This window comes from Mesoplodon mirus (genome assembly GCF_964341445.2).
Source record: "Mesoplodon mirus genome assembly, chromosome: 13".
NCBI classification, from domain to species: Eukaryota; Metazoa; Chordata; class Mammalia; order Artiodactyla; family Ziphiidae; genus Mesoplodon; species Mesoplodon mirus.
Genome location: NC_138989.1, coordinates 44,010,755 through 44,038,554, shown reverse-complemented (window position 1 = coordinate 44,038,554; position 27,800 = coordinate 44,010,755). Strand labels below are relative to the sequence as shown.

Here is a 27,800-nt window from a genome sequence, read left to right as displayed (position 1 = left end):
ACATGCCGACTGAGAATTGGTTAAGTTGGGAGTAAATAGTGTGTACACAGGATAGTTGCCTTGACATCCTCTTGGTTAATACATGCCTGTGTATTCATGGGGTAAATCAGACATGCAAAATCTTTATCTCTGTAAAACTTAGAGATACGCTGACCCTTCCTAAGTTTACCTAAGAGCTGGACTAAGTGCCGTAGTGTCATTTGGAAAAGCGGGGGTAAGAATAATGTCCCTGGGCAGAACACTCATGCACCTAAGATGTTTTCAGATAAATCACAGTGTGGAGCATACATGAGCTGGCCATAATATTACAGTGTGTGACCATTCATTCCATGCACTTTGTTATAATTAAGGAGAATGGTGAAATAGAAGTGTAATCATTTCTCCAAGAGGGAATGTCAACCCATTAATGAGTAGAAGGCTTATTATTGTCAGTTGAAGCAGCAGATTTTTGCCCAGCAATTTGGATTGCTGAGTTGGTGTGTTCACAGAGGTAGATGTTCATTTCAGGCTGTGATAGAAGGGAGGGGAACACTTTTGAAGAGGATTTTTTGTTTTATTTTTTTTGTTTGGTTGGTTCTTTTAAACCAATGACAGCATTTTGGAATGACTGCAATTCTGGGCATTATAATAAAAATTTAATAAGCATAAAATATAATTTCTAAATATAAATAAGTAAAGACATTTAAAAGAGTATTACTCAAGTATTTATGCATTTGCGTAAAACCAAATAAATCTTGAAATAGCCCTTTACTACTATTATATTGATGCACTAAAATCATAGCCCATTTTTTAAAATTATATGTCATAGATTACTTACCCTTGTTTTTCTTGTGACTATCTGCAGTAGATCAGAGTAAGTACTAAGAAATACTGCCTGGTTAGGTTGTTAGAAGAATACTTTCGTGCTACTAGAGCAGCTTTCTAGGGTTTATACAATAATTCTTCAAAAAGTTGGAAACTGGTCTACTGAGACAATAAAAAGATGGAGGCCATGTTTTTCCCCAGGTTATACGGTGATGTTTACCAACTAACAACCCATTAATTGAATTTACATTAGAATTTGTTCATTGCTTTTACTACTTAAATTTCATTGGCAACTTAGGGACTTCATATAATTACTTTGAGCAACTTCATTGGCTCTGTGAAAGACATAGTAACATTGATGACATTTTTATGGAATCTGACATACATTAAGTACTTAATACACATCATGTTGCTCACGTTCAGAAAAATGTAGACAGCCTTTAGAAATAACGCATGTAATATTGTGGGTTTTGGTGTTGCTTTTGTTAAATTTTTAGTTTGTTTTCTGTAGAAAGTGCAACTTTGCTCTTTGCAAAGTTCTTTCCAGTAGCTAGTGAGCCAGTATTTCTTTTGGGGGAATTTCGCAGTAATAATTGGGAATTCAGCTTTTAAATTATGAGTTATGTATTATGGCAGATTTTCAAGAGCTGTTTTATATATCAGTACATTGTCATTTCGTCATATATGACAAGGATATTTTTCTCTAAAATCGAGTAAAGGAATAAATATTTCTTAAATTGTTTTAAGTGTTTAGGATGAAAATCTTATCCTTTCTGTTTTGTAACTTTACTATCAGCAAATAATTTGGGATTTAATAGTTTAATAGTTCAATGGACTTTAATTTCCATTCATGTGATATCATGTCATACTGTAGGACTGAGTTGCTTAATGAGCATTATGTTCTATGTACCTCTTTCTTTTATTCAAATTTTATAAAATGTACAACATCCTTTTGTTCCTTGGTATACCCATGTCTTAGTAAGTTGGGCATTCTGGGGAGACATTCCCTCTTTCTGGTCTCTGTGGCACATTTTTAAGCCACATTGTTGAAACTGATTTAAACACAAGATTAGTTTAGTTTTGTTTTTTCCTTTCTAGCGGTGTACTTGAAAACTCCAATTAGCAAGAATTTCTTTTTTCAGCAAAGTTTATTAGGAGAACTCTATTTTCTTTAAAAATTAACAAAAACCTGTCACAAAACTTAGGAATTAGGATCCTTCTTTGTTGACATAAGTAGCCTGAAACATAAAGCTAACTAAATTGCATCAGATTTCAGAGACTAATAACCATACATTTGGGAAAAAGAGCTTCCACACAACCTGTGTTTTGTCAGAGTAATTTAATTAGAGGTAGTGATATTTCAATGTAATTTGTTAATGGGCACATTCTGCAAAAAAAAAAAAGAGTAATTCTGCCTGAACACTGATCATTTTATATATTTTTAGCTGGATTCTGTCAAAAGAAAGGGTTTTCACTGAATTTCATGAAACAGAGATGCCTGGAGGAAGAATATCAATGAAGTGAAGAACAGAAGAACAGTTTAAATTTTTTGAGTTAACTAGAATTGCATATAAGGGAGAATGTAATAATCTTGCTGCTTTTCCAAAGGTTTAACATATGAAATTGTATGCATAGCATTATTGGACAATTGAAAATCTAAATTTCATATTTTGAATGTCATATCATTATCATCCCTACTGCTTGTTTTGATTTTTTTTCAGTTTCACAAAGAATATCATAGCTCTTTATTCCTTTCTTTTATTTGTGGCAACTTGTATATAGATGTTGGTTAAATCCTACATGACTTGCCCTGGAAAGAAAATGAAATAACAGCTTCTCTAGATTTTATAACATTTTAGAGAACATTATAATAAAACCTCTTGCTTTTGGTGGGGAAATACCAACGCTTTTAGTAGTAAGAAATATTTTAGTTGTATTAATTTGATCTACAATAAGTTTGATTCTGATTTATTTCATTTCATAGACACTTCATCCTAATTCTGCTGTAGTGAGAGGGATTTAGGTCACTCAAGTTGAGACCTTATCATGATAGGCTAGGATGTGCTGCAGTAACAATTACCCCCATTCTTCTGTGCTTAACATAAAAAATGTCAATTTCCCCTTCCTGCGAAGAAGTCCTTGGTGGAAGCAGGGGACTCTCCAGGGCAGTTCTCCATGGCTGGGCTCATTCACCCTTGGGGGTTTGATCCTGTTATTATCTGTGTTTAACATGTCCTTTCTTAATTGCCACTGCAGGGAAAGAGGGCATCAACTTTTTTTTTTTTTAATTCCTCCTGTTCAGCAAAGTGACTCAGGTGGCTCTCTCTCTCTCTCTCTCTCTCTCTCTCTCTCTCTATATATATATATATATATATATATATATATTCTTTTATATATTCTTTTCCATTATGGTTTATCCCAGAACATTCAGTATAGTTCCCTGTGCTATACAGTAGGACCTTGTTGTCCATCCATTCTCTATGCATCTACTAACCCCAGACTCCCAGTCCATCCCTTCCCAACAACCCCCACCCTGCTGCCCCTGGCAATCACAAGTCTGTTCTCTATGTCTGCGAGTTTTGTAAAGAAGTTCATTTGTGTCATATTTTAGATTCCACATGTAAGTGATATTGTAAGGTATTTGTCTTTCTCTTTTTGACTTACTTCACTTAGTATGATAATCTCTAGTTGCATGCATGCTGCTGCAAATGGCATTATTTCATTCTTTTTTATGGCCGAGTAGTATTCCATTGCATATATGTACCACATCTTCTTTATCCATTACCTCTCAATGGACATTTAGGTTGTTTCCGTGTCCTGGTTATTGTGAATTGTGCTGCTGTGGACATAGGGGTACGTGTATGTTTTTGAATTATAGTTTTGTCTGGCTGTAGAGGGTATCAAGTTTTAAATGCTACTGCTGGGAAGCGATATGTGTGACTTCAATCCCCAGATTTTATTGGCCAAAGTAAGCCACATGGTCATGCTGAAGGCCAAGGAGATGAGAAGTGTCATCTTTCTGAATGTTTAGAAAGAGGAGAAAAACTGAAATTATTGGTCATTATTTGCAATGCCAACTGAAGCATTAATATTTCAGCAGTATGGCAAAATAGATCAGTGTTTCCCAACCAGAATGCCAAGAATGGGATATAAGTATACTGTAGATACTCATGGTTGAACTTTTTTATAGTGTTAAAAATGTGAAGGCATTTTTATTATAAAACAGGTCAGTAAATTAACTCACAATAGTGAAAATTACATTTGAATGCTCTTTCATGGCTTTCTGTAAAAACTTCCTGAAAGTTTTTATTATTTTTATTATTTTTCTCTTTTACTAAGACTTGCATAGACCCAAGTCTCCACATAGCATCTCCCCAGATCTTTTCATTGACCAAGTACTCGCCGCACATGGAGTGAGCACCAAAATGTCCCCTTTCCCACTGAAGCCCCCCAGTCACCTGATCATTGTTTTTATATCAGTGTGTTTATCCTAAGTGAAAATTTTATGCAAATGTTACTTTTATTATTCTTTCAATTTAATTTGCTTGCATCTTTTGCTCATACTTTTCTCCATTTAATTCTAAAAGAGAAGGTATATATAAATTTTATCTTTTTATGTTTTTGTCAGGTACCAGAGAATTATTACTTTGTTAGATTTCTCAGTTGTTTATTTCTTCCCTCCTTTTTCTTTTTTCCACTTTCTTCTTTTGCTTTTTTTCCTTTATTCCTGTTGGATTTTAAAGTTAACAGTCAAAATCTTTTCTCGATGGAAACCAATAGTTAATTTTTGTGTGTTTTTTAAAATTAAAATGTCTCTATTATGTTAAATTTATACAGGTTTTTGGAAACATATTCCTTAGAATTAAACTGATTGGTTTTTCTGGATATAAAATTTACTAAATTACTAAACAGGACTGTAAGTTGCAGAAATGAATTGCTTTCAAAATATTTTTTGATTATCCAGAACTGTAAATAATGATTATATTTTGTACATTTTTAAGACTTTCAATTATTAAATTAAGTGAAAATTAATATTCACTATTCCAATTTAGATTACAGTATGTTTAATTTTCCAAGCTTTTCATATGCCTTATATTTAAATGTTTTAACAATGCAGAAGACCTGAAATATATTTATTTTATAGTTGTAATATTTACAATATCCATTAGTATATTATAGGACAATATTACTTATAGTTTACTATTTATATATTATGTATATTATATATTATTTACACATAGATTTTCTGAAGCTATACATGCCTGCAGTCTCTTTTGTCTTTAGATTTCATTTTAAAGTATGTTTACTTTCCCAACCCAGTGAAAAATGAAAAGACTTCAGTTACAAAAACCCCTTCAAATGTTTTCCCTCAAATTGGAATTCATGAGTGCTTATAATTATTCTCACACTTGGTCTAAAGGTTTTATTTGATGCAAAAGTGAGCCAGTGAAGCTCCATGCAGGACTAATTTTGTGGTCACTGTACCCCAAAACCACCAATTTAGGCAGAAGAAATTTTGGATTCTCTTAAGCAGAAAGTAAAGAAATTCCTTTATGAGATTGAGTATAGCACTACATGATCAAGCTCTAAAAGCCATTTATGGGATTTTACGCTTAATGCCTTAGGCCAAAATGCCTCACACAAAGGCAGAATTTCTTAGTTTACCAGCCTATATATGTATCATCAGTGCTATACTGGAAACCAAGGAAGTAGAAGAAATAGAAAAGGAGCCACTTTTGAGTAATACACTCAGGAGAGGTACTGTTGGCATGTCACACATCATGGTGACAGCACTAATCAAAAAGATTATTCGATCAAAAGAGTGATCATTGCATGTTGATGACTTTAAGGAATTAATAAATATGTTGGTTAATAGCAGTCGTGAGAATCCTTGACGAGCATTATTCATTTTGAAAAAAAAAAGGATGACAAACTTTTGTAAATCATATATTCAAAGACCCAAATGAACACTTGAAAGCAAGATTTTAAGCAAATATTACATGAAGCTGATGCTCTGGCCATAATGGCATGAAGGTATAATGGCTATAAATGGTATGAAGATATAAACATCAGGAATTTAATCTGAGAGCCCCATGATTCTGTTAGTTTTACTCACCTAGAAAGTCTTGTATATAAAGGTTTGCTGATAAATCTTAAAACCACATAAACTGATATTATGAAAATAAATGTCAACAGCTTTATGCAAAGATCAGGGATTAGAAAACCATATTTGCTGATATATACCAAAGTGCCCAAGCTGTCCAAAGGACACTTTTTTTGCAAGAGTTTATTAGCTAATAGAAAAATGGATGGTGAGTGTGTTTGAATGTTGTTAACTGCAGATTTGTTGAAGGAGAGTTATTCGCTTGAAAAAAATAACCTATTTAACTGACATTTTGGAGCACCTGAATGAACTTAATTGAAAATCGCAAAGGCCATGTAAATAATATTACACATACTCACCAAGCTTATGGATTTGAAGCAAAGTTCAACTTTGGAAAAAGGATAAAAATGATTCATTTGTGATATTTAGTTGGTCTTACATTTTAAATCCTAAGGAAAAATTATTGACTGTTAGAGCAATACCTATATGTACTTGAAGTCAAGTTTTATCATTATTTTAAAATACTTAAGATGAAAAAAATATGAAAACTTTTGCATTTCCACAAGGAATTTCAACATTGTATTTTTCAATTAAGAAAAAGAAGGACCAGGAAATATAATCAGTATATCCCTCATGGTTCATAACAAGAAAGAACTTTCTGTCAATTGGAGAAAAAGTGATGAACTCTGTGCTACCTATTTGCTACCACCAACTTTTATGAATAAAGTTTGCCTTGGTGGTAATTATCAAGCATTTGATGTCTCCATCATAAATTTGTTATTAAAAAGGCATTTCATGCAAATAAGCTTAAATTTCTTATTAAAGATTAAAAAAAATTTTTTGTATGGAAGTTTTATGTGTATTTAATAGTATGTTTCCCAAAACTCTGTATTTCATTTTTCTTATCATAATTATATGCTATAAAGAAAATGTAATGACTTTTTCCACCAAGGTCCATATGGAAATTTCCAAACTGTCTCTAGTGTATCCTACTGTGCATATGTGAAAAGGATTGGTAGACCCTAAATGGTTCTAGGAAAAATTGTTCCTCAAATTGAAACTCAGAAAGGGCCTAGAGTAAGCGAAGAATATCTAAGCAGATTTATGAACAAACCTGCACTTGGTAACCTTTCTCCATTGGAATCTGTAAGTAAAAACACCATGAAGTCCTTAATATTGAGACAGTTCTCTACCTTCCTCCCTATCACTTCTTCACTAATAGATAGCTAGCTCCTTAATAAATATTGCCCTGTCCCCATAGAAGGAGAACGTCTGTTAACACTGTGAAACTATTTGTTTTCCCAATATGCCTTCAGAAATAGCAATTAATGTGGGAAAAAAATACAATAAAAAAGTCAAAGGGATATTTAGGCACAAAACTATTTTACAGTGTTCTCTTATAATTGTTTCTAAATATGGGTGATGTTTTACTTAGGCAAAAATTATAAACTGTATTTGTGTATTTGCACATTTTCATTTCTGTGGTTTATGTAACTGCTAATACATTTAATATATAAGATCTGTGGTTTGCCGTTAATATTTTATAAGGATATTATGGTTTTATGGTCAACATTAATTTTAGGTATTGCTTTAAGAGTCAAAAGTACTTTAAAATAATTATTTCACTGGTGTTTAATTTCATATTAATCATGTTAACAAAGTTTTATGTAGGCTAGAACACAGTAACTACGTATTATATGTAAACTATGCAGTGGCTCTAATAATAAATTTCTTGTTTAATATGATGATGTTTTTAGGCACAAACATTTAATTGTGTTAGAGTTGTTTTAAATTTGAATGATCCAGTGGATCAAGTTTGTCTTTTCAGTTGTCTAAGGCAATTTATTTCCTTTTCTCCTATGTTTTGAAATTCTGCAGCTTCTACTCTAAGTTATTTGAGCACTTAAGCAAAATTAATGTTTTAATGTAAAGAAGATTGTCAGAAAAAAATATTTCAAGTTGAGTTCGATTGTTTTTAAAATAACAGAATTTCAACTTTATTACATGTCTGGTAAAATATTATGACTTTCATGAAACTACATTCAGTATCTCTGTACATAGGGTGTTTATGTAAAGTTATTGATTCAGTTATATTCTCCAGCTCCAGCTAATACCACGTTGGGGCAATTCACTGGAACTCATGTTTGGGAGAGACAGGATATTGACAACTGTCTACTCCATTTAAATATCTAATAATATAGCTAGTTTCCCTAAAGGAAGTATTTTTTAAATTATTAATAGACTTTATTTTTTAGAACAATTCTAAGTTTACAGAAAAATTGAGCACCAAGTGAAGAGTTCCATATCCACCCCACCCCATAGTTTTCCCTATTATTAACGTCTTGCATTAATGTGGCACATTTGTTACAACCAATAATGATACATTACTGTAAAGTCCTTAATTTTACTTTAGGATTCGCCCTTTGTGTTGCTCAGTCCATGAGTTTTGACAAACGCGTACTGTCATGTATCTGCCGTCACAGTATCATACAGAATAGTTTCACTGCTAAGGATGCATTTTAATTTAAAATAAATGTATCATCACCTTTTCTTAAAAACCTATGCATTAAAAAATGATCAAGGGCTTCCCTGGTGGCGCAGTCGTTGAGAGTCCATCTGCCGATGCAGGGGACACGGGTTCGTGCCCCGGTCCGGGAAGATCCCACATGCCATGGAGCGGCTGGGCCCGTGAGCCATGGCCACTGAGCCTGCATGTCCAAAGCCTGTGCTCTGCAACGGGAGAGGCCACAACAGTGAGAAGCCCACGTACCGCAAAAAAAAAAAAAAAAAAGATCAAACTGCTTCATATTTTGGAAAATAAAGGTTGAAAATCTTATTATATTACTCAGAATTCTTTACCTACTATCCATTAGGAAAATATGTTAATAACAGAAACAGCTTGGTTCCAGTGAACTATATATTTCTCCTCACAAGTCATATAACTATGATGTTTGCCTTCCTCATCTTCAAAGTTAAAATTTAAATCTAATTTTAATTTTACCATGTCCCTTGAATATCTCTTTCTCCCTTTCAAGGGGCTTCTGTCCACTCTCCTTTTTATTTTTAACCAGGTTTTTTGGTAAACATATTTTTCCATAGTCCTCCTGAAAACCGTTTTGAAAGTCCATAAATGGTAAATAAATATATTATATAAATTATAAATATGTATTAGTGCTGTAACTAAGATTCTATAATATAGCGGTTTTCCCCTTTTTTCTATTAATTTCTATGTTTCTGTAAGAACTTTCTCCTAAGTAAGTTTCAGCGCTTGGTGCTAGGGCAGAAGTGAATCTGGTCAATTTTGAGAAAATATTCATGGTGCATCTAAGTCATAAATGAACAAAACAACACACAATAAACACTGACCAATGGTTAACAAATGGAATTCGTGTATTATCCATTTACTAGACTACAGAGTGGGTGGTTTAAATGACAGAAATTTATTTTCTCACAGTTCTGGAGGCTGGAAGTCTGAGATCAAGGGGCCAGCCAGTTTGGGTTTTCTTGAGACCTTTCTCTTTGGCTTGCAGATGGCCATCTTTTCCTCTGTTCGTACAATGGTCTTTATGTATATGTGCATCTATGTCCAAATTTCCTCTTCTTATAAGACACCAGTCATATTGGTTCAGGGCCCAGCCGTATGAGTTCAATTATACCTCTTTTTAAAAACCGTATCTCCAAATATACTTATATTCTAAGGTACTGGGAATTAGGGCTTCAGCCCGTAAATTTTGGGGAACAGAATTCAGTCCATAACACTCATTGAAATTAATAAGCTTTTTAATTTGCATGACTTGAAAACAGTAAAACCTGGTAATTATTGATTAAGCATGTGAACCAGGCATATTTTGTGCATTAAATCATAACCACAGGATGAAGTCAGGATTGATACTTCACTAAGGAGAACTTTTTCATTTGGCAATGGACCTTGAGTTGAGGTATTGATTCCACTGGTTGAATGTACAAAGGGAATTATGTAATAATACAAGACCTTTCTTTAAAACTGAGTAATGCCCCAAATGCTGCTTATTTTAATATTAAAGCAAATGAAAATTACCAATTGTTTAAAAAAAAAGAACAATTTAATAACAGAAATATTAAACCAATGGGGGAAGGGGTATTAGAAAAGCGAAACAATTTTAAGTAACTGACCATTATGCAATTTCCTCCCACGTGTTTTCTCTGATGTCAGACTCTCTGGGATCACCCACTTCTCATTCATAGGATGTGCAGTGACCCTTTGTAGAAAAAGGCACATTTTTTCCTTCTTTGCTAATGCATTTTTTCAAAGGCCTCTATCTTTCCTAGCCTGCATCTTTCTGACACCTGAATCCAAATAGGTAAGCTGAGTACCAAATTAGCCAAAGTCAGTGGCAGTAACAGTGAGTGTGAATTTTTCTCATTTGCCACACACTCTCATTAGCCTGTGAGGGGCTCAGCTCCTCCCCTCTGTGGGACATTCAAGCTATGCTCCAAATGAAGAACTCCTTTTTAATATGCTAGTTACTTTGGTACTTTCAGAGATCTAAATGTGGCATTACTCTCTTCCCAAGCATCTATCAAGCCTCTTTTACTTTACTTTCATTGTCTATTAAAGGTTTAAGACTTGAGTCATAAGTTGAGTTAGATCCCTTTGTGCTCTTGTAGGGCAGACAACCACTATGAGTCAAACAGCATGGAGCACTGGTGGCTTTCTGCATTTTCTTCCCCATCTGTAGAACGGATAAAATGATTCCTACTTTGGGTGGTTATTCTTAAGGTTAAAGCAAATAACCTTAAGTGTCTTGTTCAGTGCCTAGCATTCAACAAATGTTAATTCATTTTCTTTCACAACCCAACCACCTAAGTGTTCATCATCATATGAATGGCTAAAGATGTGGTATACACACACACACACACACACACACACACACACACACACACACACACAATGGAATACTACTCAGCCATAAAAAAGAATGAAGTTTTACCACTTGCAGCAACATGGATGGACTTGGAGAGGACTATGCTAAGTGAAATAAGTCAGACAGAGAAAGACAAATACTGTATGATATCACATATATGTGGAATCTAAAAAATACCACAAACTAGTGAGTGAAACAAAAAAGAAGCAGACGCACAGATATAGAGAACAAACAAGTGGTTACCAGTGGGGGGAGGGGCAATACAGGGGTGAGGGTGGGAGTTACAAATGATGGGGTGTAACATAGACAATAGGGGTGTCCTGTACAACACGGGGAATATAGCTAATATTTGGAATAATTGTAAATGGAGTGGTGTAACTTTAAACAAAATTTTTAATGAAAATTTAATAATGTAAAAATAAAATTTTTGTGTTTCATGTTGCTACATTTTATTTTTAACCTAATCAGGATATAGCTTTAGATGAACAGTTGTTTTTGCCTTTGTGGTATAATTAGTCTTATGTATTTATTATCTTTTGCAGTGAAGTTTAGCAACTGCAACGGGAAAAGAAAAGTACAGTATGAAAGCAGCGAACCAGCAGATTTTAAGGTGGATGAAGATGGCATGGTGTATGCCGTGAGAAGCTTTCCCCTCTCCTCTGAGCACTCAAAGTTCCTGATATATGCTCAAGACAAAGAGACTCAGGAAAAGTGGCAAGTGGCAGTAAAATTGAGCCTCAAACCAACCCTACCTGAGGATTCAGTGAAGGTAGAGTATCCAAGTATGGCTTTGGATGGAGTTATGTTTGCAGATCAGAAATGTGCAGTTTGAACTAAATACATACTTTGCATCACATTAATGGGTGGCCAATATTTGACTTTGTATCAACTTCATTTGCTACAATAGTATTTTGCTGTTTTTAACCTTATAAGATGCTTAGACAAAATGTATTATCAGCAATCCTAAACTGTATTTGAAAGGTTTGTTTATACTTTGAGATTTATAACTTAATTTAAATTAGAAGTAGTTGTTTGTTTTAAATTTCTTAGAAGCTTTATAAGGTATTAAATTTAACCACAAAATAAACAATTGTTTGTAAGATGTCACCAGCCAAATTTATTAGATGGGAAATACAGATTTATAGTAGTAGAAGGAAAGCATTTCTGTCAAGGAGTACTGGGTTTTTGTCTTGTCTCTTAATAATTAAATTGGGGAGTATGAATTATTTATACTACCGACATGACTTTTAGGAATAATATACTCCCTCTGGTGGAAGCTGCTATAAGCCAAGATAAAATAAATAAGATACATTTCTAACAGAGTAAAGTTCAATTCAGTTCAATATTTATTGAGCACTTATTTTGTGTAAGGCACTATTTTAAGAATTTTAAATAGAAACATTAACTTCTTCAGTAAAGTTATGATAACATTATTAGTTCTGAATATTCTAGTCCTTTGAGTTAATATAATCTCAAGTCCATGATTTTATGAACTATGACTATTACATTTTGTATATTTGTTGTACTGTGAGAGATAAGAATACATACATTCTTTTCTGGTATTTAATTGTAAATGTGAAATACACAGCCATAATCAAACATGAATAAATATTAGAGAAAAAGATATTTTTTCTCTTATACCAATGTTGGACTTTCATTATGTGAAATGTAATTTGTTAATCTATTAACTGTTAGGGGGAATCCTGTCATTTGGGTACTATAAAGTAAGGAACTGGTAACTGAGTGAAAAGATGCTTTGGTTGTTGTTGATGATTCGCTGTGTTCCAGCAAACTAGCTTGGATCTTTGCATTGAAGCAGCAAGGGCTAATGGCTAAAATGTCTACAGACATAGGGAGAAACAGAAGAAAATGTTGACACCCAGCAGAGATTAATACCCCATGTGCAAAGTGGGTCATCTACAGCATCCATCATGGCTGACATAGGTTTAGAATAAGTACAGCATTAATTCTGTGGGATTTAATAGGGTCATAAATATTTGAGACATTCCTTAGCAGTATGTATTAAACTTCTTTTGAAATCCAAATTATATTTTAGCACATCAAGATCTAAATTTAACGTACACAGTAGCACCTTACCTGAACTGAGGTTTAAACTAATGAGAAATGTATAAGAGGGTACTATTAAATTTTGCTCAATATTAACTACTATCTAAGATGGCTTATAGAAACTGCAGATAGTTTACACAGCTGTGCCACATAATAAATTTTTTGGAATTCAATTTTTCAGTGAACACTGTCACCCACAATTTTACAGTGTTTTCTATTATTTTAATAGGGGGACGAGGAGAGGGCCTCCAGACCTATTTTCTTGTTCATAATAAGCTGTGATTCCTACGCTTACAGGTATCCATTGATATTGATGTACTTTCAGAAAATGTTTTCCTAGTACTCAGGAATGTCTTCTTGTATTTTAATGCAAAGGAATCACAAGAAATTGAAGAAATAGTATTCCCAAGACAATTGACTAAGCACAATGGCTACCTACAAAGGCAGAAGAGAGACTGGGTTATCCCTCCAATCAACTTGCCAGAAAACTCCAGAGGGCCTTTTCCTCAAGAACTTGTCAGGGTAGGGTGACACAATTCCATTGATCTCCATGGCATGTGTCAAGTGTATGTTAGAAGTGCTTTTGTCTCTTTTTTCACAAGGTAGAGTTTACGACATGTATGTACTAAAACATATTTTGTTTTGTATTGACGAAATGTCTGTAGTGTTGTAAACAGTCTCTTCTCCATTTTTTCATTACCTCAGATTATTTATAGATAGAGCACTCTGTGGGTCGGTCGTATATTTCATGGATGATAAAGTTTGTTCAGTGTCTGAATACATACGCCTTAGCTCCAACATGCTTCACACCCACACCATACCCTTTCCCACACACCTTAGCTTCCCTGTCTGAAATCTGCACTCCCCGTGATGATCTTTGCCCTCTACAAATAGCTTTCGGGCCAAAGAAAAAATAAAGGGGCAATCATTGTTAAAAATGCCAGTACCAAGTGCGTTTGAGAGTTTTCTAAAGAAATAAAAAATGACCTCTGATACCATTAACAGACTCCCTGGGGCTGTGCAAAAACACAGGCTTTCAGAGCTGAAGAGTGAGATTTTTCTCCAGTTACTCTAAATGCATACCATCAGACCAAGAGAACAAAATGACAGATATCTCTACATGTTTAGTAAAATGAGCAACCTTTTATTTATTACAAAAAGAAAATAAAACAAAGTCATTGTATTCCAATCTAGTAGAAAGTAAATGTTTCTGTATAGGATTAATTTAACATTCCAATAGATACATACAGAAAGCTGTATTTTTTAATAAGTCATTTATTTGTGTTGTATAGTCTATGGTAATGTGCATTATAATTCAGTTTAACAATGAAAGACGTAGCCCCCAAATCGAGGTATGTTCTGTGTTTCTACTTTAATGGAGAATGAGAAAAGAAAAGAATTTTGCCTTAGCTAAAAAAACAAAACAAAACAAAAACTTGATTCTGTTACTGGATTAAAGGTATTTACCTAATACACAAATATCTCGTATCATCACCTCCACACAGTATTGCTCAACTGGCCCTTTCTCTGTACTGTTTTCCTTCCTCCCTTTTTCTAGCTTGTTCCTATGACCACTCATCTGTAAACTTATTTTTCCGGGAATTGTTGTATTTGGAGAAGGCAGTGAGCCTATAATGGGTATAATTTGTAAGAGTAATAGAAACATATTATAAAATCATTTCTTGCATGCTTTGTTATTAATAAAGAATTTGGGGTATTAGGTGCCACCTTAAAATAACATGGGAAGCTTTGGTTGCAGTGAAAAACATCAGCACGATGCAAGTACAGGAATCTCACTTCCAGGCTCACCCATAATCTTAGAGTTCCCATGTGAGGCTCTTTCACACTATGGTGAGACAATTATTTCTTATCCTAACTCATGCAAAAAGTAAACAATTTTTATCTTCATTAAATTGGACACCTGTTACTGGGTTAAATATTCCAACCTCCAGATTCCCAGGAGAGACTTTGATTCTGTTTAAAAACTGATGCTCCTTACTTTTGACTTTTGCACTACTCCTAGTGTGTGTTCTTTTAGATGTTAACATTGCCCCCAGTCTTTCTGGTGATAGGTGACATCTCATTTTGAAGCCCATCACCCAGAAGCAAGGAAAAGGAGCAGGACAGGCAGAGCTTCAAGGGTTTTCTGGGAAGAGATGGTATACGTTTGTAACTGGAAGAGACCATGAGGTGTGGCATGCCCTGTCTCTGATAATAAGCTTATTTAGTCCCTTGTTTAATATGATTGTCTTCTTGACCCTCAGATCAGGTCCGATAGAGATAAAAACCTCTCTCTACGGTACAGCGTAACTGGGCCGGGAGCCGACCAGCCTCCAACTGGTATCTTCATTATCAACCCCATCTCAGGTCAGCTGTCAGTGACCAAGCCTCTGGATCGCGAGCTCATAGCCCGGTTTCATGTAAGATTTCAAACAGCTGATAATTCTCTGTATTAATACTCTTCCAAATATGTGCAGGGTTTAACATTTGCCTCTCACATCAGTCTTAAAACTTTGATCCTGAGCATTCTGACACCAGAAATGTACTTGTAGCCTTTTCAATTTATTTTTAATAAGTTTACTGTTTTCATAAAATTGCTGAATGCTCATGGTAAAAAACAAACAATGCCAAAGAAAATACTAAAACTGTTTAAAATCATATTACTGTTGACATGCTGATACTTGCCTTCAGATATGTGGCTAAGAATTTATAAGAACAAATTTACATGAAAGGGGTCAAAACTGTTTTCATATAAATTATATAAAAATCACAACATTTTTAATGGCTGTATAGTATTCATTGAATATATAAACTATCATTTTAATAGCAGTGTCTTATTAATATACATTTATGTTTGTCATTTTATCTGTTCCTGGTGGTATTATTATTACCATTAGAGTCGTAGAAAATGGATAGCACATTTTTATTTTGTTATTTGTTGGTCATACTAACTCCAGAAAGATGTGCCATTTTGATCTGCCTACTGGGAATTAAGATTTCCCTTTTCCACATAACCCTGCCAATACTTGGTTTCATCAATCTGCCAATGTGAGCAATCTTTTCTTAGATATATTATCTGGTTATATTTCTTATGCTCATTTTTGTGTTACTTTTCTATTTTATTCATTTTCCTATTAAGTTATAACAGCTTTTGTATATCGTTATATGTTCATATTTTTAATATACATATTTGTTTGAAACTGATTTAAAAATAATATTGTAATGAGTATTTTAAAACTCAAGAATTACCTAATATTAAAGTCTAAATTCCAGAAAGCATTTTTCTTTCATTTTTTTCTAGCCATGCTTGCACATTTTTCTGGAGCAGGATTTCAACAGTTTTGTCATGCATTTCATATACAAACCTAAATTGATCTTTATTACTTCTCCAATTTCTATATGAATTACTAAAACTTTTAATGAAGGTATCATTTTCTCTTAGAAAAGAATATTGGCACTTTGCAAAAACTTTTCAAATAATACAGAAATGAAATTTTTCAAATAATACAGTATTAATAAGAAAGTGAAAAGAATTTGAAATCCCAGTACATAAAACTAACCATTTTCTTTTTTTTTTTTTTCCTAACTTTGGTGATATTCTGTAAGATATTTCTCTGTGCATAGATTCATAAATGTATTGTTTTGAAATTGGGATCATTCTCTGAAACCAGCTTTTGTTACTTATCAATCATAAGATTTAGCATCTTTCCATGTCAGTAAATCACTATTTATATCATCATTTTTGATTGCTCTAACATAATTTTAAGTAATTACCTACTGGTAGATATTTGGGTAATTTAGTTCTTTCAGTTTTATTTTACAACTACTGTATAAATAATGTGACAATGAACATCTCTCTGTACATTTTCGCATTATATCCTTGGAAAAATTTCCTAAAATTGGAATTATTTTGATAAATGTAGTAAAATTGTTCTCTAGAATAGTTGTATTGTGTTGCATTACGTTCCCACTATATAGTAGATACTTTCCACTCCATTATCAATTCCAGGCATTATTTATTTATTGCCAGTACTATTGGTAAAAGAATTATCTTGACGTTTTAAGTTGCATATGTTGCATATTATGATATCCTTACTCCTGTCTTATGTTGAATTTGGGCAGGGGGTTGTTTATCTTTTTCTGTACTTTTAAGAACCTTTTATCTACTAGCATTGTTAATACATGATTTGTCATATATTTCCCCTTTTGTTGTTTGTTTTTAAACTTTGTTTATAGTTTTTACCTTACTATAACTTATAGTTTTTACATGGTGATGTTTGTTGTTGTTGTTTTAATTTTATCAGGCATTCTGGCTTTCCAGAGATATTTATAAAGGTTTTTCCTGCTCCAAGATGCTAATCTCCTCCATCTTATCTGTTTTGTTTATTTATTTATTTTTGCCTCTAAATGTTCAACCTCTGTGGAGTTTAGTTTAGTAAAAGAAGAAAGGGATATAGATCCACTTTGTTTTTCCTTTACAGCCAGCACAGTTATCCCAACACCATATATTGAATTAGTATTCCCATTGATTTAGCATGTCATTCCATACTTTTTACTCCACCTATGCATGTGTTTGTTTTTAGACTCTTATTTTTCTCATTAATATATTTGTTGAATTTTTGCACTTGCACAAACTTTTAAGATTATTGAAGTTTTGAAAATTATTAAGATATTGATATGTGGTAGAGCAAGACTCCCCTAGGTATAAACAGGCAAATAAGCATATAAAAAACTAAAAATATTTTAAATCCGGAGTATCACTCAGCTCCCTCCTCCCAAAGGCCTTGATTGTTCTATCAACCAATTCTTCTAAAATCCTTAAGGAACATGTAATTCTAATGCTTTTTATATTGTTCTAAAACATAAAGAAAGAAGTAAAACTTGCAAGCCTTTCACAAAAACAACATCACATTAATAGGAAGACTTAATAAAGGCAGCACACAATAGACCAGTCCTTAATTAGACTAGTTTCTAATTTATGAATACAAATAATATCAATATCAAAAATTCTAAACATCTCTTCTGTGCGAATTCTCACTATCTGAACTTTTGTGGTTAAAACTCAGGAAATAAATATTTTCAGGTCAATTTCAGGGTAAATTCTTGATCTCCAGATTCTCAGTACTTGCACATACATGAGCAATATCCATAACAAAATAGAATTAATTATAGAATGGCCAGGATAGTTCATTATTAAGAATCTCTTAATGTAATGTAATGTATTAAATAAGTCAAGGGAAAAAGGGATTCTTTCTGTAGGTGTTGAAAAGGCCAGTGTAATAAAATTTACATTGTTTCATGTGTTAACCTCTAAATAAAAAAAGGATATGTTGATGATTCTTTAGGTTGATAAAGCATATCCGACAGAAACCAGCAGCCAGCATCATACTTAACAGGAAGATCATAGAAGCATTCTCTTTAAAAGAAACAATTCAGTGGAACACTACATAGCTTTTGAAAAGATTGAAATGGTTTTCTATGTTCTGGATGAAAAGATTTTGAAGATATTTTGCCAAGAGTAGCTGAGTGATTATATTTGTTTAAAAAGGAAGAAAAAGATAAAATTTCTAGAAAAATACCTATAATACTGAGAACTCAACCTTGGGAGAGGAGCAACTGTCTTATGTACTTTTAATATTTATGAGTGAGTGACTTTTACAATTAAAAAAGACTCAGAATTCCTTGTACACACTTAATTCTTTCCAGATTCTCTCCTTTTCTCTTGTTCTCTATGACTATTCTAGGCCAGTACCACATTTTTAGTTACCCTGACTCTAGTACGGACTTAGCAAAAGGATTTGGGAGCTTGACAGAACCGGCTTTGGACAGGGGCTCTGTCAATAAACAGAGTCAAGTTCCTTAGCTTTCCTGAAGCTCCATTTCCTTACCTTCAAATGTGGATTTGTTTCTACCTCACTCTTTTGTATATATATTAAATGAAGTAAAATCCATAGAACTCTGAGCAGGGTGCCTAGCAGATAGCAAGTGGTGACCTTTTGCTGCTCCATCTCCCCTAATTATATAGAGTTTGGCTAACTTAAATTTTGATGGGACAAGTAGCTTTTTTTTCCCCCGCTTTGGCCATACCACGCTGCCTGTGGGACCTTAGTTCCCCAACCAGGGATCGAACCCGTGCCCTCAGCAGTGAAAGCTCGGAGCCCTAACCACTGGACCACCAGGGAATTCCATTTTTTTTGTTGTTGTTTTTTTTGTTTTTGATGGGACGAATAGCTTTTGGTTTTCGGTCCATCTGTGCTGTTTGGGTAGCATGGGTATGTTGTCTTTTATCTTCTCACTCGAGACCTAAATCTGTTAAATTGTTTTGTTTTCTAATTACTCTTGCAGTTGAGGGCGCATGCAGTGGATATTAATGGAAACCAAGTGGAGAACCCGATTGACATTGTCATCAATGTTATTGACATGAATGATAACAGACCTGAGTTCTTACACCAGGTTTGGAATGGGACGGTTCCTGAGGGATCAAAGCCTGGTAAGTTCAAAGATCATAATTTGGAGATTGCTTGAGGAAATGCAATGTAATCCAACACATATATAAGCAGGATAAGGAGAAATCATGTGAGCCTTTTGTGCCATTTTCTTTCTTTCATGCTGCTTTTAGGCAAAAAGGAAGGTAACTTAGGGAAAAACAGATTGAAGAGAGAAAACAGAAAAATACACCTCTACTGCCCACAATAACTTTTTCCACCTTTGAAAAAATATATGCTACAGTATCTGACTCTAGACTGTAAAATCTATACAATCCTTTGATTCTGCTATGGTTGATAAAGGCCATGCAGCTAGTAAGTGAGCACTGGAAGACCAGGGGCTTTCTGTTTGTAAAGTGTAGATTTTATCTTATTAGTCGTAGCAGCACCTAAAACAACTGGAGTTTCTTAAAACACGTGGCGTTCCTAGGACCAGGCAGTGGGGCAAAACCAAAAGCAGAGAGGGGGGGCTTGGTGACAGCTGAGATTGCTGTTCTCTAGCTACACAAGATACTTACTTTTAGGGTGACCCTAATGTCTTCTGCAGCCCTTGCATTTAAACTAGTGTCATGGAAAGTGACCTAGCCTAGAAAGAGCAGTTGCCAGAAAGCCTCTCGCCATTGTGAAGTGATATTTGACCAAGATTTTAGATTCTTGTACTGAAAACCCTGTAAACTTCAGTCACAGTGGAATACCAAGGCCAGAAAGGTCTCTTGAGTTTGGAAAACTTGTGGACAAGAAAATCAGTTGGGATAGAGATGGTAAAAGGAAACATTTTGCCAGCTTTCCTGAGATGTTTGGGTATTTAGAGAGACTTAATTAATTATAGTTTAATATTTTGTATGTAAGAAAGCCTCAACATTTAAACTTACGCTATGCGTTTCCTTCGTCATCTATACCGGATTTGCATAAGCCAATTTATAGATATAGCCAACTATGCCTTTAACTGGCACTTTTCCTGGTCCAAATACACTTGTCTGTATCCTCAGAAGAGTGGGGTGTGCAGGCAGCTGGGTGGGAAGACAGGGGCTGTGCCGGAAGTTCAACCATCTGTGGCTCTGAGTCACATTTCAGAGTCGCATTCGTCAGTATTTTAAAATACAGGAAAAAAAAATCAAAGCATGTTAAACATATCCTTACTAAAACACAAGGCTTTTACATATATTCTAAGGATAAATAAACGTTGTGCTTTTTTGCCTGGGGAAGGGTTTTGGTCTTTTAAAATCATTCATTCTCTTTTTTCCTTTATTATTTCTAATTTTATCAAAAGTATTGTTTCATAAAAATTGTCAAAAATAAACCATTACAGATATATTTATTACGCATCTGACCATGAATTGCCATAAATCCCTCCCATAAGTAAATGACTCTCAGTGATCAGGAGACATAAAGACATTTCATGAGTCGATTTCCTGCAGTGTTCTGTAAGTTTGAAAACATCCTTCTAGGCAAGGTTTGATAATGCCATGAATCTTGAGTTAGACTAAGATGCAATATTGTAAGCAGTATTTGGTTCAAGATTCCAAAACATATTTTTTGTTGTTTTAACAATTCATTCATTCAACAAATGTTTATAGAGCACATGCTGTGTGCCAGGCAGTGTTCTGGCACTGTGGATACAGCAGTGACAAGTTAGTCGCGCCCTATTGGAGCTTAAAATCTAGTAGAGGAGAAATGTAAAAGGCAAACAAGCAAGTAAATGTGCAGTAAAATTTTGGGAAAAAACAATCAAAGTTGGCACATAATCAAATAGGGTGTCTTGTTTAGAGGGACAAGCTCTGAAAAGAGATTTTTTTTTTTTTTTTTTGCTGTACGCGGGCCTCTCACTGCTGTGGCCTCTCCCGTTGTGGAGCACAGGCTCCGGACGCGCAGGCTCAGCAGCCATGGCTCACGGGCCCAGCCACTCCGCGGCATGTGGGGTCTTCCCGGACCGGGGCTCGAACCCGTGTCCCCTGCATCGGCAGGCAGACTCTCAACCACTGTGCCACCAGGGAAGCCCCTGAAAAGAGATTTGAATTAGGTGAACAAGCCTTAGTTAATTCTGGGGCGAAAAAATGTACCCTGTAGAGGGAACAGCAATGGTAAAGGCTCTAAACAAGAACTGACTATAGGGTACTTACAAAGATGGTAGGCTGGAGATGGAACATTTTATAATCCAGTTCTTATAAAGATCACAAAGAACAAACCATCTTTAATAGTAACTACTTTTCTCTCTACTTCTCAATTGCGCAGTTTGTCTAGCTAGTTGGAATTTATTTGATCCTGGTGCTTTGTAGACTTCCTTTCCACAATATCTAGTAAATTGAAGTCCCTGAGTTTGTTACAATGTTCTTTTAATCTCCTAGGAAATAATGAACCACAATGCAAAACTCCCTATTCAATGTACCGAAACAGTCATGCATGGAATGATTCCTCACGACCTCAGTAAATGGAGTGTGTGTCCTTACGCAGCTGGCTTACTTTCAGAAAGTGACTTAGGCATTGGGGAGAATCATGCCCAGCATGTCATTTTAGATGTTACTGCATAACGGAAAAAATACGGCAGAGGGAAGGCATTGGTGGCCATAAAAGAAGTTTCAGATGACATCTATGTTACTTATTATTTGCATTTTATATCAGTGAAGGTCTAAAGGGATTCTTTCTTTGAATCATACAGTGAATTTGTCTTCTAAGTATATGGAAACATTGAGTCTTTATACATGTAAATTTAAAAAAAATAATTTTCCTTTCAAGCATCTCAGCCATGTTCAGTATTTTTTGAATTGAGTACTGTTCTTATCAGTAGTGTTTTTAATCAAGTCTAAATGATTACATGTTGCTTTGAAAAAGTGGAATGAAGATTGATGGAGAAGGTAAATATACCTTCCGTTTGGGAGACCCTGACATGAAGTGTGACCATTCATTTTCCATGTCTGCTATGTCTAGGAACATATGTGATGACGGTCACTGCGATTGATGCTGATGATCCAAATGCCCTCAATGGGATGTTGAGGTACAGAATCCTGTCCCAGGCACCAAGCAGCCCTTCGCCCAACATGTTTACAATCAACAATGAGACTGGGGACATTATCACAGTGGCAGCTGGACTAGACAGAGAGGTAAGCCAATTGACATCTGTATTTGAATTTGTTTGTAATCTTAAAAGTGCACAGGGTCACATACAGTTTGTCTCCAGGTAATAACATCTCCACAAGATTTTTCACAATGCTCACGGTCACGAAGAAATCTGTTGTACTCCTTTCTACAGAACTTCAAGTTGGTCACATGATCTAGGTATACTGGATAAATCATTGCTGGTCCATGTAATATTTAATGTGATCATTGACTAAGTTATGCCAATAACCCTTTGGCATCTAATTTTTACAGTTCTTGGGGTATTTTCTGTTTTCCCTCATATTCAAAGGTTTTGGTGAGGAATTAAGTGAAAAATCATGCCCAAATAAAGTATACATAAATTTAGGATAATTTTTAACATTCGTATTTCTAAGAGGCTACAAATAACATGTATGATGTGTTTTTTTTGTGGCCTCCTGATTTAGTGCGGAAGAGATGATCTCCTTCCCTTTAACTCTAAGATTAACTTATTTAACAGGTTTGAAGACCAAGAATGGCATTCATTCTGCTGACAAGCCTTTAAAGTTATAAATGCAGAGAAACACATTTCTGGCCTAATATTTTGTTGCAAAGGCATAAAATCTTGACAGTATTGAACTATTATGTAGTATCACAGGCTGAGAGGGAATAGGTATTTCAGTCATTCCAGATGGGTCATCTCGCTGTGACAGACCTGAGCCCACCATGCTCCGGCACCCTGCTGTGTTTTGGTCACGTGATTCCTTCTGCCAGGAATGTCTTGCCCATTTTTCTTGATCTTGAACCTTCCAATTCTTCATGCTGCCATTCAAGCCCTGCTTATATCCTTTCCTGAAGACTCTAGCCCTTACACATTTTTTACACCCTTTCTCTATTCTGTTCTGACCATTCCCTTAGAGATTCTCAAGGTCATTAGCGACCATCGGTAATCACTGTGTGAGTGAATTATCCAGGTGCCAACTCATAGAGATCCATGCTTGTAGATTTCTGGCTGAGCCAGCTTTTATAGTGATAAGATCTCATATTATGTGTGTCAAAAGGAACCAACCATTAGACCTACCATAATAAATATTATTGACAAGGATTTTAGGAGTTGGTTTTTATGACGCTTTCTTTGCCTTAGTAAGTAGCATCCACTTGAATTGGATTGAATAAAACATTACTATTGCAATTCATTATATATGCAAGATAGTGCTAGCAACACTTTAATAAAGTAATATGAGCCAATCAAGATTACTTAATTCACAACTGAGCTGAGACCTTACTTAGGAGTTAGATGTATGGCTATTACATTGTGCTTATTAATTCCCACGTGTCAACAATTCTTCCTCTAGGAATGTTTGGCACCAGAGATTGTTGAAATTTAGTTTTTGCAGTAGTACCTTTAGTTCAGTGATATTTGGAACATGTATGTCTTTACATCTCTTCCATTACTGTATGAAATACTATTCTTAAATGTCAGTAAATTCAGCATGAATGCTATATTTTATACAAGAATATGGTATATTTTTTAATATTGTCTCTTGAGTGCCAGGCTGCTCACATACTAAGTAGGTATAGCTCATCTCCCAAAGCTAATATTTCTCTTTCATTTCACACTCTCATTGTGAGATACAGAGATGGGACTTCGTCTTGTTTTCATACAGTAATATTCCTATCACATTTATCCTCACTGTTTTATGAAAAGCAAGAGGCATAGAGAATGAAAGATAGTTTTGCCAAAGCAAACCAACTATTTAAAAATCAAAGAGACTGTATTTAGTTTAGAGGGTGAAAGTCAGAAGTCAGGCTGTACTTTGGGTAAGTATGTCTTGCAGTGAATGGAAGCAGCTATCCACGACCCGATGAAATGAATGTGGACGTGAATTCAAAACTGGTGAATCACGAGTTAGATACAGTATGAGAAATTGCTCCTTGACAGTGAAATTATTAAACACAACAACGAGTTACTAGGGAAAATTATAGAAAACCTTCCTTTCCTAAAAGTCATTTAACATGGGGAAAATGTATCTATCTTGGACGGTTTATGGTAATTCTGCCTAAGGCCAGGGGTACCTTATTCTGACTTCTCCGGGCCTCCGTGCAGGCTGGAGATGCTTTTATTTCTATTAGAATTCACAATTTTCTTTATGTTGAGTCATTTCCCTTGTCATCCTCCCAGGATGGATGATACTTTTAAGTGATTCCTAATCACTGAAATGCTTACTGAGATTCAGCTTTTTATTTACCTTTCATCTCCAGGTTTAAAAAAATTCCAATTCTTGGGGTTTTCCAGGCCTAAAGCTGTACCCACCATACTTGCCAGCCTTCAATTTTTTAACCTCCACCTGATTTCTTTTTTTTTTTGGTTTTCTAAATACATTAAAAAATTTTTTATTTTATTGAAGTATAGTTGATTTACAATGTTATGTTAATTTCTGCTGTACTGCAAAGTGATTCAGTTTTACATATATCCTTTTTATCAGTTTTATAAAATATTCTTTTTCATGTTCTTTTCCATTATGGTTGATTACAGGATATTGAATATAGTTCCCTGTACTATACAGTAGGACCTTGTTGTTTATCCACCTGACTTCTTGTTGCCTGATTTGGTGGTACCCATTCCTGGCATTTTCTTTTCTCCAGCTTTTATATGTCCATCTCCTGCCCTTTTCGGTCAGGACTACTGATGAGTTACCCTCTGCTTCACTAGGTTTGAATAATTATGGCTTTGCCTGTGATGGGCTATTGGACCTTCAGTGTATTAACCTGAAACCTCAGCTCCCCCATCTGTAAATGGGGGTGATAATATTACATCTACTCCATGGGACGGTTGTAAGGATGACGTAACACAAGGCAGAAAGCGTTCGGGACAGTGTCCAATACATATTAACTCTCATTTTCCCTGCTGCCATCATAAATCCATTCCCAGCATCCACTGGATGATCACCATCACTTTGACTCCTCATCATAGTTTTTCTCACGATGAAGAAAGAATTATGCTTCCTATTTTCCACACCAAATAATACGTTTACTCGTGCCCTGAATTCTGTGTTCTCTCCTGAAGGAATGTTCTCCTGTTTTCTGTGGTCTTGGTCTTCCCTCCTCTGCAGGTTCCCTCCTACAGACCCCACTGGTTCCTTCATAATCCACAACCCACAGCATGAAGTCAGAGCTCTTTAACGTGGTGCTCCAGACCCTCTAGGACACTGGTCCCAAAGCCTTCTTTAGTCCAAGCTCCTAGAATTCCTTACGTCCTGCTAAGGAGCCAGTGATGCCCTCCGCCCATACAGCCACATGTCAGTCCTTGTACAGATCTGAACTTTTCTATTCTTCTCTGTCTTTTGTTTCCCCTGCCTGAAGATTTCTGTCCCATCTCTCTATAGAGCAGGCTAATCCTCACTCTCCAAGAGCCGGTCCTCAGCCCCTCCCCAGGGCACACACAGTGGCGTGTGTTCCTCCAGATACACGGAGACCGTGTTACATGGACATCATATCTGCCTGCTAGCTCCCGATATTCATTGAGGTCCACGTGCTCCTCTTCTTTTCACCTTGAACGGGAACGTGGAAGAAAAGTTCAAGTTATTCAATTTTCTTCTTGTCAACACCAGACTCCTAAGAAGCGCAGCCCATACTCACCTCTCACTCCTACCGTTTCCTGGTGTCCTTGGAATCTGGCTTTCCACCTCCTTCCCCCACTCAGGATTCACTCAGGCCGTGCATATATTCCCACTTGCTTGGAGGGCACTCATATGGCGCAACAATTAATGGTACAGACTCTGGACTCAGAGAGACCTGGATTCAAATCTTTTCTCAACTGCTTATGACTCAGTGTCAATGGGCAAGCTTCCCTGGCTCCCTAAGCCTTAGTTTCCTCCTCTGTAAAATGGGGATGAAAACAGTCCACCTGCCTTATAGGTTTATTTTGAGGACTAAATGAGACACAGTGTATAGTGTGGCTCATGGTTAGTGCTCCTTCGCAATAAATGTTATTTTTTTATTATCAAGGCCCTTAGAACAATGCCCCGGTATACAGTAACCATTCAAAAAAATTTTTTTAGCCCACAAACTTATAAGGTAGATAGCACTGTCAGCCCCATTTCACAGATGAGGGAACTGGGGCTTTGCATTTAAGAATTTGAACAGGGTCACAAACCTGCACCTCCCTCCCAAGTTCTCAGACATTATTACTTACTTGTCCATCCTTGAGCTCAATGCATCTTTTCAAGAGCAAACCTATCATCTCCCTAAATCTGTGCTTCCTGAGGAATTTTCTATTTCATGTGATCAGTGTGCCACCTCCCCAGTTTCCCAAGATCATGGTCTATACCTCCCTTTCCTGTGCCCTGCCTTCCATCCACTGATTGATTTGGCCGTCAAGTTCCTCTCCGTCTACCCCCAAAATGCGTCTTGCATTCACTCCTCCCTCCAGGCTTGGAGGACTGGTTGCAGGCACCCTATGAAAGCTTCCTCCCATCACTTCTTCCTCCTCTCACTATGGTTGCATTGCACATTTGGCCCTGTGACCCATTCATATTTGTCTCTTCCACTTAATGGCAGCACAACCATCTCTGGTTTTGTTCATTATTTTGTCCAGGTAAACACTACACTGCCTGGCATCTAGTAGACATTCATTAAATGTGTGCCAAATGGATGACTGAATGTTCTCACCTCTTCGTTCACTTAGAGCACTCCAGTTCAGTGCTCTAGTTTCAAAAGTGTGGCACACAAGTATAATGATTTTAACTGATACACGTAGGGAAGCCTCTAGGGAAAACCAGAGACCACAAGTCTTTTAGATGCTACTCCATCAAGTAGAGACTGCCAGAGCACAAGCATTGTATTGTGTTTAGTTTTAGAGTTATATTTATGGCAAGTGATGCTAGTTTTCCATTTACAGTACTTTTACAATAAATTGTTTTTTAAAAGGGAGTTCACGTCAGGATAAATAGTAAGTGACTCATGGTGTAGAAATATGAGGGTATAGCAGAATTGGGAAGATGGTATATGAATCAGTTTAGCGGTTTGGGAAACAGTGAGCTAGTTTGTGCTCCCAGTATGTATGTTTTAATGAATAAATGATAGCTAGCCATGTAAATAAGGAGATGGTTTTTCCCAAACCTGAAATGATTTTTATACTATAATGCAAGGCCCAAGGTTTCCTGTACATTCATCCACCAGCTACAGATTCAAAAGCATTTGTCCCTTGCTTATGCTGTGTCAGGCATTACACTGTATGCCAGGGACATAAACATCTGCAAAGCAATGACCCTGGGGAGGGGTGTGGGTATGCGTGTATGTAGCCAGGGAGGACAGAAAGGTGGACTGATAACAGTCTCAGAAACTAGAAACAGTGATAGAGGT

The 27,800-nt window shown here is 35.6% G+C and overlaps 1 protein-coding gene across 1 annotated transcript in view; it reads left to right on the top strand.

Annotated features, from left to right (window-relative positions):
• CDH2 (cadherin 2) overlaps nucleotides 1–27,800 on the top strand; it is a 224,688-nt gene that overhangs the window by 151,013 nt on the left and 45,875 nt on the right. Inside the window, exons 3-7 of the mRNA XM_082641129.1 lie at nucleotides 11,355–11,581; nucleotides 13,255–13,401; nucleotides 15,144–15,299; nucleotides 19,225–19,369; nucleotides 22,290–22,462. Of these exons, the coding sequence (XP_082497255.1) occupies nucleotides 11,355–11,581; nucleotides 13,255–13,401; nucleotides 15,144–15,299; nucleotides 19,225–19,369; nucleotides 22,290–22,462 (848 nt within the window). The remainder of the gene's footprint in view (nucleotides 1–11,354; nucleotides 11,582–13,254; nucleotides 13,402–15,143; nucleotides 15,300–19,224; nucleotides 19,370–22,289; nucleotides 22,463–27,800) is intronic.